This window comes from Mchenga conophoros, linkage group LG11, assembly GCF_057382185.1.
Source record: "Mchenga conophoros isolate Kocher_MC1m ecotype Shallow Benthic linkage group LG11, M_conophoros_male_GT1.1, whole genome shotgun sequence".
NCBI classification, from domain to species: domain Eukaryota; kingdom Metazoa; phylum Chordata; class Actinopteri; order Cichliformes; family Cichlidae; genus Mchenga; species Mchenga conophoros.
The window spans coordinates 26,990,134-27,004,712 of record NC_140536.1 but is presented as its reverse complement, the minus strand read 5'-3'; the positions used below and the strand labels follow the sequence as shown (position 1 = coordinate 27,004,712).

Here is a 14,579-nt window from a genome sequence, read left to right as displayed (position 1 = left end):
GGACCTCATTAGACTGGCTGGCAAAGCATACCAGAGAAGCCCATCTCTAAAACCAGGTGTCAGAGAGTCATTACTCTCCTGTCTGACCCACGGAGCAGCTGGAAATATTCTGGAGATAGATACAGCGACGAGTGGAAACACTGAGAGCAGCCCTGCTTTATTTCAATGCCATCAGACCGTAAACACAATAGTTGCTAATCAGCATCAGGGACCTTCTGTACAGACAGAAAATTGTGCTCCTGTCTGGTCTCCAGTCTTATTAATCAAATGACTACAGAGGGAGTGTCTGCCCCTGCGTGTGTCTCATAGGTGCAGGCTTGTAGCAAACTGTCTGCTCGGTCATGTGTTTCTCACTTTGACTAGACATCAAAGTTTGGTGTGTTGCCCTCAAGAAACCTATTTTTAGCCTGTTTCCAGGTGTAAGTGCAGGGGTATTGGGGCTATTACAGTGCATACAGTAGATTTATGTCTCAAGTATGATGGGCAATGTGTCACCTTATTAGAACAATGAATGCTGTCTGGTAACAGCTGCAGTCTTTGTGTTGTTTTTAGTGCAGACTGACCATATTTCAGTGGGAGTAAGACTGAAAGCTGCCTTTTGTTCTCTTGGGCTGTCATCATTTTTTTTGTCACATTTGAGAAAAAGTTGTGCTGTGAAACCAGATTATAGCACATTTAGGAAGCCAGATAAACGCTTTTAAATGTTCCACTGAAGGATGAGCCGAGTTTTATTTATAGAGAACGCTTCAAAGCAGCAAAAAAGTGTTGCAGAAGTATGCCACCAAAACACAGGGAAAAAAGACAACTGGGCAATAGATAATCTAAAGAGTAATCGCTTTATTACATTGCCTACCCAATTACATACGGGTCTCAATTCTGTCAGACAGGTAGGTCTTAAGCGAGGATTTAGAGGGGAAAAATGTAGGACAGATCTGATATGAACGGGTAGTCTGTTCCGATGCTTAGAGGTGCCAGCTGAAAAAGTACAAAACCTCTTTGTTTGTAACTTGGACTTGAAACCACCTGGAGCATCTGGTCAGATGATCTAAGACAGGGATGGGCAACATGTCGTCTGAGACAAAGAGCCAGACTTTGAACAACAACATAATGCAGACTTATGCTTTGTGGATTGCGTAAGCATGGTATTCTTGTTTCAAAAATCAAGATATTTCTTTAGGACTTGTGACTGTTTTGTGTCAGTGGAGTGTACTGTAAAACAAAGTGCTCCATTTGAAGCCAGCTGTAGTCCTGGTACAGAGGCCAGGTAACAAGAGATAGCAGTTAGCTGAAATAACAATGCTTGTTTAAAACTAAAAACACACCAACAGAAATCCTGAAAGGCTCAGTGTGTTTGGGTACTGCACCCTGTGATACTTTGCTATACAGAATAACACATCCCAGCCACGTCACCTGAGGGGGAAAAAGTGCCTAAATTTTGTACCCCGAAGTTTAGCTGAAGTCTCAATTAGTAGAGGCTCTTGCTAATATTTTATATTATCTGTTATTTTAGTGTATTATTGTGTACTCCAGCCACTTGGTATTACTGGGTTGAACCTCTTTTGCCTAGAGAGCATCTATTTAACAAGGCACTGACATTTATTCATGATGCGAATCTCCTGTTCCACCACATCTCAAAGGGGCTCTACTGTATTGAGATGGATTTTAGGTTATGATTTTGGGGTCCTTTGAGTACAATAAACTCCTTTTCATGTTCATTAAACCAGTTTGAGATGATTTGATCTCTATGACGTGGCATATTATCCTGTTGGAAGCAGCCATCAGAAGATATGTACAGTGTGGTCATAAAGGGATTGTCAGGCCAGCAGCAATGTTTAGGATCGCTGTGGTGTTTAAATGATGCTCATTTGATGTTAAGGAGCCCAAAATGTACAAAGAAACTACCTAATACTACTTGACCATGTCTAATGTTCCTAAATGCATTTGAATTGTTGTCATGTGATTGGTTGATTAGATATTATTATTAGATTAGATATTTGCATGAACAAATTGCTGAACATTTGTACCTAATAAAGTGGCATGTGGTTATAGTGGTGATACATCGGAAAGTTGGAAAAAACTGTCCTTAACATGGTCTAAGATCAGACATAGAAATTTTGCAGCTAATATAAGGAGCGCTGCCGATGTTAAAGACGGCGTCTGAATGACCAAATAATAAAACCTTGGATTAAAAGTACAGAAAAATTCTCAGCTGACATGATTATAATTAAGATCTCTCTGTCTCTCTCCTGTTGTTGTTGCGTTCTAATAGTTTCTCATTCTCTTTTATTTTTCAAGCTGAATTTAATCCTGTTATTCCCAAGCTGGAGAAGAGCGTCAGTGGAAGCAGCCCATCCAGGGATCGCCTTCTTCTCACCGTGACGATGCTCTTTTTGGCCGCTCTCTGCATCTCCTAGCAACGGCCATCCCATTAGCGTCACCATGCCAACTAGCCTTGGGAAGGTGTACAATATCGGAGGAGAGGATAGGAGAGGAGAGGCAAATAGAGCAGAAAGCAAGAGGAGCAAGACTTTGAAATTAGAGTTTGGAAGAATCACAATGTGTGTGTGTGGGGGGGGGGGGAGTGCGTGTGTCTTTGTGTGCGTGCGTGCATGTGTGTGTCTGTGTGTGTACAGCTGTGTGTTTGAGGGAGTGTGGTTTTGGCAGAGTACAGGCACCTTCAGACACTTGGTGACACAGACTGAACCATATCTGGCATTAAAGTCAGCCTGTGCCCACAGGTGCAGGTGGGGGTAGACTGTTTGTGAGTGTGTGTTTTTCTGTTTCTGTGTGCGTGTGTGTGAATGTGTGTGTGTGTGCATGAGCAGGCCAAATGTTGAGCTTGTTGAATCCTGCACACCACACAAAGCATTTATTCCACAGGTGAGGTGGAGCTCAAATCCTAATAAAAAGATGAAATCCAACCACCAAACTGAAACCTATTTGAAGACTTTCCCTTGGATCTGATTGGCTGTAAGAATCCTTAAGTCTAGTTGCCATAGTTTCTTGCAACAAATAGAACTGAAATGAACTGATTCATATAGATTTCAGCGGTACTGAACTGAAATTGCCTTTTTGTTGTTCTTGTTGTTGTTTATCTTGATACTGGGAGCTTTTCCCAGCACACAGAGGAAAAAAAAAAATGGAGCCAGCTGATGAACTATGTTGGCCCCATGTAGTCAAAGTAGCCGGTAGTTCATACACAGATAGACCCTGGGACTCCAGACCACCAGTGTTTCAGTTGCCATTTCCACTATGCTGTGTCATTCTGTGTTCACCATCAGCGCTCAGAAGGCAAAAGGACAGAAAGGGGTCATGGGAAAATACAAAGCATTTAAATGTCGACTCACCATTTTGAGGAAAAGATAGAAGAGGGGGAAAGGAACCTGAATATGTGGCATTGACAGACAGTGCAAGGGTTTGTGGACGTTAGAAGTTGCTGTGCTACTTTTCTGTCTTTTCCTTGAAGTACTCAGTTCGTCCTCTGCCAGCTCCGAGGTTAATGAAGCACACGATGGCCATCGAGCAGCCATGGATACACTCAGCAATACTACGCTCCTCACAAGCGACTGCAAGCTGTTCAGAGGAGAGGAAGGGGAACCCGGAGGAGGGGACGAGAGAGGAGGAGCAGTCACTCACACGAGCATCAATAAATAGGTCCTGTCCAAGCCATGTTGGTTTAGCGGCCTGCTCTACCAACCCTGTTCTCTGTACGCCCATATGTCAGTTGCCACATTTTTGCGTTTCTGTTTGAGTGTGTTTTATGCGTGCCCGAGTGGGGAAAAAACAAAACCATCTCGAGTGTGCTGTTTGTCTGTGTTTGAGAGTGAGAGAGAGACTATTTTAAAAGGTACTAACAGCCTAAAAAAATACATACATCCACATACTGTACATCTTATAAGTATGAAAACGCAAAAAAGAAAAAAAAAATCAAAACACGACTAAAGCAGCAAGTTATACATACAAACCAAGTGCTTTGGTGGGGAGGTACAGCAGTCCAAAACTCAAACAAATGTACCAGTTGGTTGCTTCAGAATAGCGTTTCCATAGCAACTAGCACCTTATTCACCATGGTTACCCTACCCTGCCAACAGATGGACTCTACTAGGGCATGGCTTACCATAGTAGCTGATAACAATGATGAAGGTGATGTTGATTATAATGATAATAAAGAGGATGATGACGATGGACTGTGAGCTGGCCGTTAGTCGATAAGGACTGACGCCACGCGGCTCGCCCACCGGTACGTGAGGCGTTCAAGTACTCGTGTAAATGTCACAACAGAACAGAATGGAATTCTAATGTATTGAAATCTGACAAGGTGAAATGTGATGTAAGCATTTTTACAAACTTGAAGCTCAGTTTTCTTTGCGGTTGTTTTCCTTTCCTTTCTTTTTTTAATTTTCAGTTTTCTTGAGTTTGCTGTGGTACATAACTGCTTATGTTGAGATGGGAAGACGGGTTTTAAAAGTTTGAAAATTGGGTTGGGTTAAGCTTTATGTAAACCTGGGCTGCACTCTGTGATTCTCTTCAACTCGTTCAACTTTAAGGTAAAGTCATGCTGCATACTATGTTTTTAACAACAACACTGGCGCGTCGCTTTATTTCCTTTAAAAGACGCTCCGGTGACTATATACATGAGTTAGGAGATAATTAGGAGCATTAGTGAACTCGTGAGAACGTTTTTAAATGTAATCTCTGGCTCTGGGGTATAGACTGTAAATAAAAGATGGGCACAGCAACAGTGACATCACATATTGGTTTGTGAAGTCCAGTTTTGAAGCCATTATTTTAGCCTTTTGCCAACACTGCAAGCACAGGAAAGAGGTACAGTTCAGTGGCTTAACAGACAACTACTGGCTACAGCTTCCTGGCAGTCCACATGCCTAATTATGATAACTTTAACCTTTAGAAAAGTTAAACGGATAAGTAAACTAAGCTGAACTTTAGCCTTGAAATTTTAAATAGATGTCTTGTTTAATCAGTAAGGGCCATGACATTTGAAAAATATAGGCTTGTACAAGACATGACTTCTGAGAGGAGTTACAGAGTTGCATCATGGGAATTGTAAGATCAAGTATTTTTGAGTTGAGGATTTTATAGTGTGGACAGAAAGTTGGTATTTGTTATCTGTTTTAGCTGTTCTCGTTTTCATTTTGGCCATGTGCTTTTATCTTAAAGAAATCCCAGATTTATAAAAGGGAAGTACTAAAGTGATAACCTTTTAAAATAAACTATGTCTGTTTGCTATTAATTGTATATAGATAGCATATGTTTCACTGAGGCAGAGATATATTTTGAACCTTTTTAAAGGTGTAATTTTTACCTATTTTGGCCTTTTTGGAGACCTAAATGGGTTAAAATGATCAACATGTCTAGTAAGAAAAACTGAAAAGAATGCAAGTAAGTCTAATGAAATGTCACCCTGACAAGAGATTGTGCCTGTGGAAATAAACAAACAATTAAAAGACCATGTGTGATCCAGCCCCAGGTGTACATATAGCTCATGGTGGGAGGGTGAAGGAGGAAAGGTTTGGGTTCGGGTGTCCAATGGGAGAATTGAAGAGTTTGAAAGGTTAAATCACTCTTCAAGAAGTTGCACTTAAGAACTCAGACACGCGGGCGAGAAAACATGTATGTGTGTTCATGGGTGCGTTCGTGTGTGCAAATTATTGAGAGAGAGCGAGTGAGTGAGCGAGCGACAGACTCTTTGTTTCTGATCTTTCCATGTGTGCGTATGAATGAGAAAATGTGACTGATTGTTGTCTGGCAAAACAATAAAAGCATTTACTAGTGTTGGAAACAACAATTACAATCATGTTTACCTTCGACTGGAATGACTTTAAATGAACTTGAAAATAAACTGTAAACTGAACGAACCATAACAGAGGTTATAACAATGATCATGATAACAAAATAATAAGCTTACAAATGTTACTTTTAACAAGACGTGTGTTCGCCTCTTTATTTGCTTCCCCCTGTTAATCTCCCTCACCCTCCCTGCTCTCTAAGTCTTTGAGGATCTAAAAAAAACAAAATAAGCATGGAGCTAATCCAAGACAACAGATGGAGGGGTTGCAGAAAAAAGGTTTTACCTGGTATACTCAGTTCTCTGTAGATAATGTTGTTTGGGAGCTCACAGATGTGATTTTCCATATCAAAGTTGGTGTGGCAAGGCTCTCCCTCTGCAGTAATACCTTTACACACTCCGATTAGGAGAGATAAGCACTTCAATCACCAACCCAACATTTGAATGACAATGGGACAGGGCAGCAGTGTGTACCTGTACGTCTGGACCGGCTGATGGAGGGATAATGCTGCTCCTGATGTCAGAGTGCAGCCAAGCTTAAAGGCTGTGATGTTATGCAACAGGTTTCTGTCATATAGGTAGAGGTAACATATTCACCACTGAGTGACAGGACAGCACAAGGGTTGAGATAAACAGATAGAGTTGGGGTATAGAAGGAGATGGAGATGTGAAATGCAGAGTTAGACATTTAGAAAGATGAGATTATACAGAAAGTCAAAGTGTGGATATTTACAGTCATTTGAAAAGGACACTGCTCAAAGGACTATATGCAGTCCTAAAGCTAAGTATAATCAAATGCACTTAAGTGATGATTAGCAAGTTTTGGCAATTTGCAGGGCTGGAGCATTCAGGGGGTTCTTAACATAATGTCACAGATTAGTAGGCAGAGGACTCACTCGCAGGACTCTGAAGTTTAGAGAGAAGGTGAGGGTTTATTTGCAATGTGACACCAAGTGAGAATATATACATATATGGAACAGATAACACAGGGGCTCCAGGGGGTAGAGCGGGGTCCGAAGGGAAGGTCCAAGACGGGGGTACACACACGCTCTTCTTCCACTTGATCCGTAACTCAAAAATGTCCACAATAAGAAGCTAACGCTCACTCACACACATCCACAGAAATCCAGATGGCAGGGAAGACGGGCAGGGAGTCTAGAAGGCCTGTACACAGAGGAAAAAAAACAAAGTCAGGAGGAAACTCTAGGAGATCAAAGGAACACTTTCATAGGCTAGGCTACACTGACACTTGGTAGTGTGACGATCCAGCGAGGAAGCAGCCTCTCTTGCCATCTTAAGTAGTCTGCCAGGATCAGTGTGAATGAGCCACAGGTGTGTGTTCAGGGTGGGTTCAGAGGCGGGGAACAAAGGTCCAGTTCCGCCCTGGTGGGAGAGGTTAAGACAAAAAATACACACACCACGACCTCTCCAGATCTTGAGAACCATGACACATAATGCCACAATCTTCCCAACAGTGGATGTCCTCTCAAATTTACCACAAGATCAGACTGCAATGTTCAAGAGATGTTTTGTTTAAATTCAAGAGCTACATCTCAGACACAACAAGGCTCAGCCAGCATGTTACCTGATTAAGTTCATGACAGTACAGTTAGAAAAGAACTGAACAGGTGTGGCTTGTTTGGAAGTTTTGCTGTGAGAAAGCCTCTTCTTTCTAAAAGAACATGTCAACACGGCTTTGGTTTTGAAAGCTGTATCTGAACAAACCACAGGACTTCTAAGATGTTTCGCCATAATGACTAGTTTAGAGAAATCCACACACATATCAGCACAAACACATCATACTAACTGTTAAGCACGGGATTGGTGGTGGAGGGCTTGTCGTGCAGGCACAGGACCTGGGCATCTTACAGTCATTAAGTCGACCATGAACCGTACTGTATGCCAAAGTATTCTAGAGTCAAATGTGAGGCCATCTGTCTAACAGCTAAAGCTTGGCTGAAATTGTGTCATGCATTAGGACAATGACCCCAAGCACAGCAGCAAATTCACAACAGAATGGCTGAAAAAGAAAAGAATCAAGATGGTGCAATGGCCTAGTCAAAGTCCAGACTTCAACCTGATTGAAATGCTGTGGCAGGACTCAAAGAGAGGTGTGCGTGCAAATTAACTGAAGCAACAATGTAAAGAAAAGACGGACAAAATTCCTACACCATGACGTGAGAAACCGATAAACTCATAGAGAAAACAAGTCCTTCAAGTCATTGCTGCTAAAGGTGGTTCTACAAGCTATTGAATCATAGGGTGTTCTTAGTTTTCCACAGGACTTCAGAGACCTGTGGAACTTTTCTAATGACTTTCACATGACTGTACACCAATCCGGTATGACATTATAACCACTGACAGGTAAAGTAAATAACACTGATTATCTTTTCATCATGGCACGTGTTGGTGGGTGGGATGCATCATGGAGCAAGTGAAGATTTTGTCCTTAAAGTTGATGTGTTAGAAGCAGGAAAAATTGGCAAGTGTAAGAATTTAAGTGAGTTTGACAAAATTTAATGGCTGGACAACCGAGTCAGAGCATTTCCCAAACTGCAGCTCTTGTGGGCTGTCCCTCGCCTGCTATGGTCAGTATCTATCACAAGTGAACAATGGTGAAACAGCGTCATCGGCGTCCGACTCATTGATGCAAGGGGGTAAAGGCCGGCCTCTGAGGTCTTATCCAACAGGTGAGCTACTATAGTTAAAACTGCCAGAAACGTTCATGCTGGTTCTCATAGAAAGGTGTTACAATATACAGTGCATCACAGTGTGTTGCTTATGCAGAGCAGTGAGGGTAGCCATGCTAACCCCTGTGCACCACTGAAAGCGCCAACAATGGACATGTGAGCATCATGACTGGACCATGAGGCAATGGAAGAAGGTGGGCTGGTCTGATGAATCCCATCTTTTACATGGGTGCGTGTGCATCGCTTACCTGGGGAACACCTGGCACCACAATGCAACATACAGGGAGTGCAGAATTATTAGGCAAGTTGTATTTTTGAGGAATAATTTTATTATTGAACAACAACCATGTTCTCAATGAACCCAAAAAACTCATTAATATCAAAGCTGAATGTTTTTGGAAGTAGTTTTTAGTTTGTTTTTAGTTTTAGCTATTTTAGGGGGATATCTGTGTGTGCAGGTGACTATTACTGTGCATAATTATTAGGCAACTTAACAAAAAACAAATATATACCCATTCCAATTATTTTTACCAGTGAAACCAATATAACATCTCCACATTCACAAATATACATTTCTGACATTCAAAAACAAAACAAAAACAAATCAGCGACCAATATAGCCACCTTTCTTTGCAAGGACACTCAAAAGCCTGCCATCCATGGATTCTGTCAGTGTTTTGATCTGTTCACCATCAACATTGCGTGCAGCAGCAACCACAGCCTCCCAGACACTGTTCAGAGAGGTGTACTGTTTTCCCTCCTTGTAAATCTCACATTTGATGATGGACCACAGGTTCTCAATGGGGTTCAGATCAGGTGAACAAGGAGGCCATGTCATTAGTTTTTCTTCTTTTATACCCTTTCTTGCCAGCCACACTGTGGAGTACTTGGACGCGTGTGATGGAGCATTGTCCTGCATGAAAATCATGTTTTTCTTGAAGGATGCAGACTTCTTCCTGTACCACTGCTTGAAGAAGGTGTCTTCCAGAAACTGGCAGTAGGACTGGGAGTTGAGCTTGACTCCATCCTCAACCCGAAAAGGCCCCACAAGCTCATCTTTGATGATACCAGCCCAAACCAGTACTCCACCTCCACCTTGCTGGCGTCTGAGTCGGACTGGAGCTCTCTGCCCTTTACCAATCCAGCCACGGGCCCATCCATCTGGCCCATCAAGACTCACTCTCATTTCATCAGTCCATAAAACCTTAGAAAAACCAGTCTTGAGATATTTCTTGGCCCAGTCTTGACGTTTCAGCTTGTGTGTCTTGTTCAGTGGTGGCCGTCTTTCAGCCTTTCTTACCTTGGCCATGTCTCTGAGTATTGCACACCTTGTGCTTTTGGGCACTCCAGTGATGTTGCAGCTCTGAAATATGGCCAAACTGGTGGCAAGTGGCATCTTGGCAGCTGCACGCTTGACTTTTCTCAGTTCATGGGCAGTTATTTTGCACCTTGGTTTTTCCACACGCTTCTTGCGACCCTGTTGACTATTTTGAATGAAACGCTTCAGAAGCTTTGCAATTTTGAGACTGCTGCATCCCTCTGCAAGATATCTCACTATTTTTGACTTTTCTGAGCCTGTCAAGTCCTTCTTTTGACCCATTTTGCCAAAGGAAAGGACGTTGCCTAATAATTATGCACACGTGATATAGGGTGTTGATGTCATTAGACCACACCCCTTCTCATTACAGAGATGCACATCACCTAATATGCTTAATTGGTAGTAGGCTTTCGAGCCAATACAGCTTGGAGTAAGACAACATGCATGAAGAGGATGATGTGGACAAAATACTCATTTGCCTAATAATTCTGCACTCCCTGTAGGAAAAAGGCAAGACAGGGGAGGCAGTGTGATGCCTTGGCTAGTGATCTAAGAAACCTTGGTTTCTGCCATCCCTGTGGATGTTACTTTGACACACATCATCTATTGTTGCAGACTACGTACACTCATTCATGGAAACGGTATTGCCTGATGCATGTGGCCTCTTTCAGCAGGATAATGTGCCCTGCCACAAAGCAAAAATAGTTCAGAAATGGTTTGAGGAGCACAACAACGAGTTTAAGGTGTTGACTTGGCCTCCAAATTCCCCATGGGGGTCCCACCTCACAACTTACAGGATTTAAAAGATCTGTTGTTAACATCTTGGTACCAGATACCTTTTAGCTTGGCTGCTATTGCTGGCCAAGATCCACTCTGCAACACAAAACAGAGAGTAGCAACTATGTCTACAAGAACAGGGTTTTATTTCAAATACTTCAGGTGCTGTGAAAACTCTACGGTTATATATAATCCAGTCTGCCTGCTTTCTCTCACATAATTCCAGTCAACAAAAAGCTAAAACAAAAAAGAAAAACAGGATAGTATGATGATGTAGAGTGTTGGATATTCCAGGCTACCACAGGCACTTTAGGCATTTAGGTAATATAGCTCACGCACCACTCTAAGATTTCTGCACTTCCACTGCAAGGCCAGTAGGAGCTGCAGAAGGGCTCAACAATGTTTAGTATAAAAATAATTATCTGAAAGGAAATACAATCAGACACTCCTATGCTTCCAAGTATTAAAAACAGAAAAATATATTGAATTAAACAGCCACTCCTCACACAAACACAACTGTGACTCTTCTCATACTTCATGCTTGTCATAACGAAGGGAGCGCTTACACATCCATGCTGCAGCACCGAGTTCTGACCACTTGATGATGCTGTTCAGTCGCAGCTTTGGCGAGCAGAGGCACTGCTCCCTAATGCCCCTGACTTGTAATCCTTTACCTCAATACATAAATCCATTACAACCACAATGGACATTGTGTAACTAGAGCTGCTGGATTAATCGCACAAATTTATGTCACTGTTATGATATAACCGTTTAATTTTGCACACGTCACAATAGGTGAGTTCATGGGGAAGGCTTTGCTGTGGCTTTGTAAAGGTTAAAATCAATATGACTGCGTCTTAGTACTCGTACTATAACATATTGAGCAGTGAAAAATTATTCAAGGACTGCTCATCCAAGGATTCAGCAAATGACTGTGTAAACTCAAGGTCTTCCAGCCAAAGACTTGAAAGCAGCTTTTCTTTCTGCATTCATTTATCACAATGAGTCAGGCTGAAGAGAGCGAGAGAAAATAACCCCGACTTTCTCTGATTGTGTTTGTTTTATAGAGAAACCAACGTTATGCATGGCCAAGCTTGTAAATATGAAGCTGTTTACGACAGGCTAGTTCTACCCATGTTTTTTGCTCTGCAATGAAAACCTCTGACACTACAATTAAGCTGAAAAGTCTGTGCTGCATGGCTAACCTCAGGTCTTGTCTTACACTAAAGCTGTTTTCAATTTTAATGCAAATACAAAACACCGGCTCCTGTTTTTAAAACTCTTATCCTTACCTTAGCTAATGTATTCTTAACAAGCACAACACCAAAAAGCTATGAGGGGGTAAAGCAACCACTACACACTCGCCTCATTAGGTAAACCTGTTCATCTGCTCATTAACACAAATATCTAATCAGCCAGTCTCGTGGCAGCAACTCGGTGCATTTAGGCATGTAGACAAGACCGAGAAGAGCTGCTGAAGTTCAGAATGAGAAAGAAAAGTGATTTAAGTGACTTTGAACGTGGTATGGTTGTTCGTGCCAGATGAGCTGGTCTGTGTTTCAGAAACTGCTGATCTACTGGGATTTTCCCACATAACCATATCACAACTATTTAGTTACTAAAATTAAAAAAAAATAAAGAGGAAATAATTAATTTTAGTATTTTTTAGTTTGCTAAAAATTTAGATGCTGCCATGACACTTTTAAAAAGCTCTGTGTTTTTATTTTAATGCTTTTTTAAATTATTGGATCCATCCTGCCCTATATCAACGGTTTGGGCAGATGCTGGTGGTCTAATGGTGTAATAGAGTGGGTGATACTGTTTAGCACCAACTGAGCATCATGTAAACACTGCAGCCTAACTGTGTATTGCTGCTGCTACTTAACATGCACATCCCTTTATGAAGAGAGTGTGTCCATCTTCTGAAGAATACTTCCAGAAGCATCTCAGACGTGTCTCTTGAACATAACAGTAAGCTCACTGAATTCAAATGATCTTCACAGTCACTAGAAGTCAGTCCCATAGAGCACCTTTAGATGCACTGGAACAACAAATTCATATCATGAATGTGCAGCTGACAAATCTGCAGCAACTGTGTCATGCTTTCATGTTAATATGGACCAAAATCTCAGAGCAATGTTTCCAGCACCTTGTTGAATCGGTGCCATTAAGACTTAAGAGAGTTCTGAAGGCAAGAATGGGTCCAACGTGGTACTAGCAAGGTGTACCTAATGAATTGACCAGGCAGCATTTCAAGCTAAAAATGGAAAAATGCCAATAGAGTATTAAAGCTACATAATTACACTGAGCAGTGCAGTGTTTGAACCAGTGTTGGAACAGGGCGCCGAGTAGTCAATCAGAAAATGCAAGGTCCATTCATGTTTACTCACTCAGTTTATTCTTTGTGGCTTTCTGAGCTTAAAAATAACTTTAGTCATTACACTGTTATCAGAACTGTTGGCCATGGTGCTGGAATGTGCTTTTACTTTAAGATGTGGTTTTAGCCAGACCTTCCTTCAACCCACAGAAATGACTAGAGCATATATGAAACAGACGATCCCCCTGTTGAGACACACCAACTTTCCATGTCCCCTAAGGCACGTCTGTGTGCTGATGAGTCCTGTGACTGATGCAGCCACAAGGGAAGCCCTCCTACTCTGCCTTATGGTTCCTGTTTGAATAACCTGACCCTCGCCTTTCTGCCTGCATGTTAATTCAGTATTTAATGTGTTTCAGTCAGGGCTCTGACTGAACATAAGGGTGATTGCGTCAAGATGTACTGGATTACATGTTGTTTGGTGCTGATGCATATGATGTGTCTGTGTATGTGTGTCTATGTGTGTGTGTGTGTGTGTGTGTGTGTGTGTGTGTGTGTGTGTGTGTGTGTGCGCTTAATGATGCAGCATCTTTCCAGAACCAGCCCAGAAGGTGAAAGCTAGCTGAGTCACTGAATGCGGTGGAACCTGCAGCCAAATTCACAAAGCCGTCTCACCCACCTTTTTAATCATAACGCCTACATGGTGTTTAAACCTGGGTGTGGGTGATCAAGCGATGCACCTCAGGTAAATTCTCCTACATATTAACAAAAATTCAAAAAGTTTTTTCTCGGTTTTCCGTTGTTGTTTGTTTTAAATTTCAGGATAATGACATGTATTTAAGGTCTCAAACCTTCTTACACAGTTTCCATTCTGAATTTTATAGTTTTGATTCTAATGCTAAGCAACTCTTTGACCCATTTGAGAGATGCAGTTTTATCCCTGATTACTGATGCTGATCATTTAACCTGTCTTATATGACTTGAATTAGTATGATTATTTATTCATTTATTTATTTATTGCAATTTCTGCTTTTCTCTCACACATTAAATCAGCACATTTGTTTGTGAAACACTGCATGTGATTTACATTTCATTTGACCTTTTAACATTGATGGCAGAGTCAGGCTGTCATAAAGCATGAGATCTGAACCCAAACGCAGATAAAAAAAAAAAAAAAAACAACTAAAGGAACAAAAGACGAGCCTTTATTTCAGATGATGAAAGGTCTAAGATATAAAGTCCACCGAAAGTATAAAAAAAAAAAATCAAAACTGAGTGAGACATGCAGAAGACATTAAAAGATGCTGAGACCAAGACTGAGACTGAGATAGCACCTTTTATACACATGAGGCCAGTTAGGAGAAGTGAACAGAGCAGGACACGCAAGTGACAATAATCACGGACAATGAGACAGGAGGGAGGAAGTAAAATTGGACACAAGGCACTAGAAACAAAACTATCAAAATAAAACAGGAAGTGAGAACCATGATTGAATGGGGAAACAGACGCATGAATGAACTTAACTGGGCAGCTGACACAAGAACTAAAGATTCCACTAAAGGCTTGTAAGACTGTAGATTTAAATATATCTATATACACAGACCAATAAATAAAACTATGAATCCCAAACAACCTAAGAAAAAAAAGAAGAAGCAGAAACCACAAACACAC

The 14,579-nt window shown here is 41.5% G+C and overlaps 1 protein-coding gene across 2 annotated transcripts in view; it reads left to right on the top strand.

Annotated features, from left to right (window-relative positions):
* efna3b (ephrin-A3b) overlaps positions 1-5,944 on the top strand; it is a 74,113-nt gene extending 68,169 nt beyond the window's left edge. For both annotated transcript variants that reach the window (XM_085292048.1, XM_085292046.1), the window contains one exon: positions 2,296-5,944. In XM_085292048.1, the coding sequence (XP_085148174.1) occupies positions 2,296-2,414 (119 nt within the window). In that variant the 3' untranslated portion in view covers positions 2,415-5,944. The remainder of the gene's footprint in view (positions 1-2,295) is intronic.
* Positions 5,945-14,579: the final 8,635 nt, after the last annotated feature.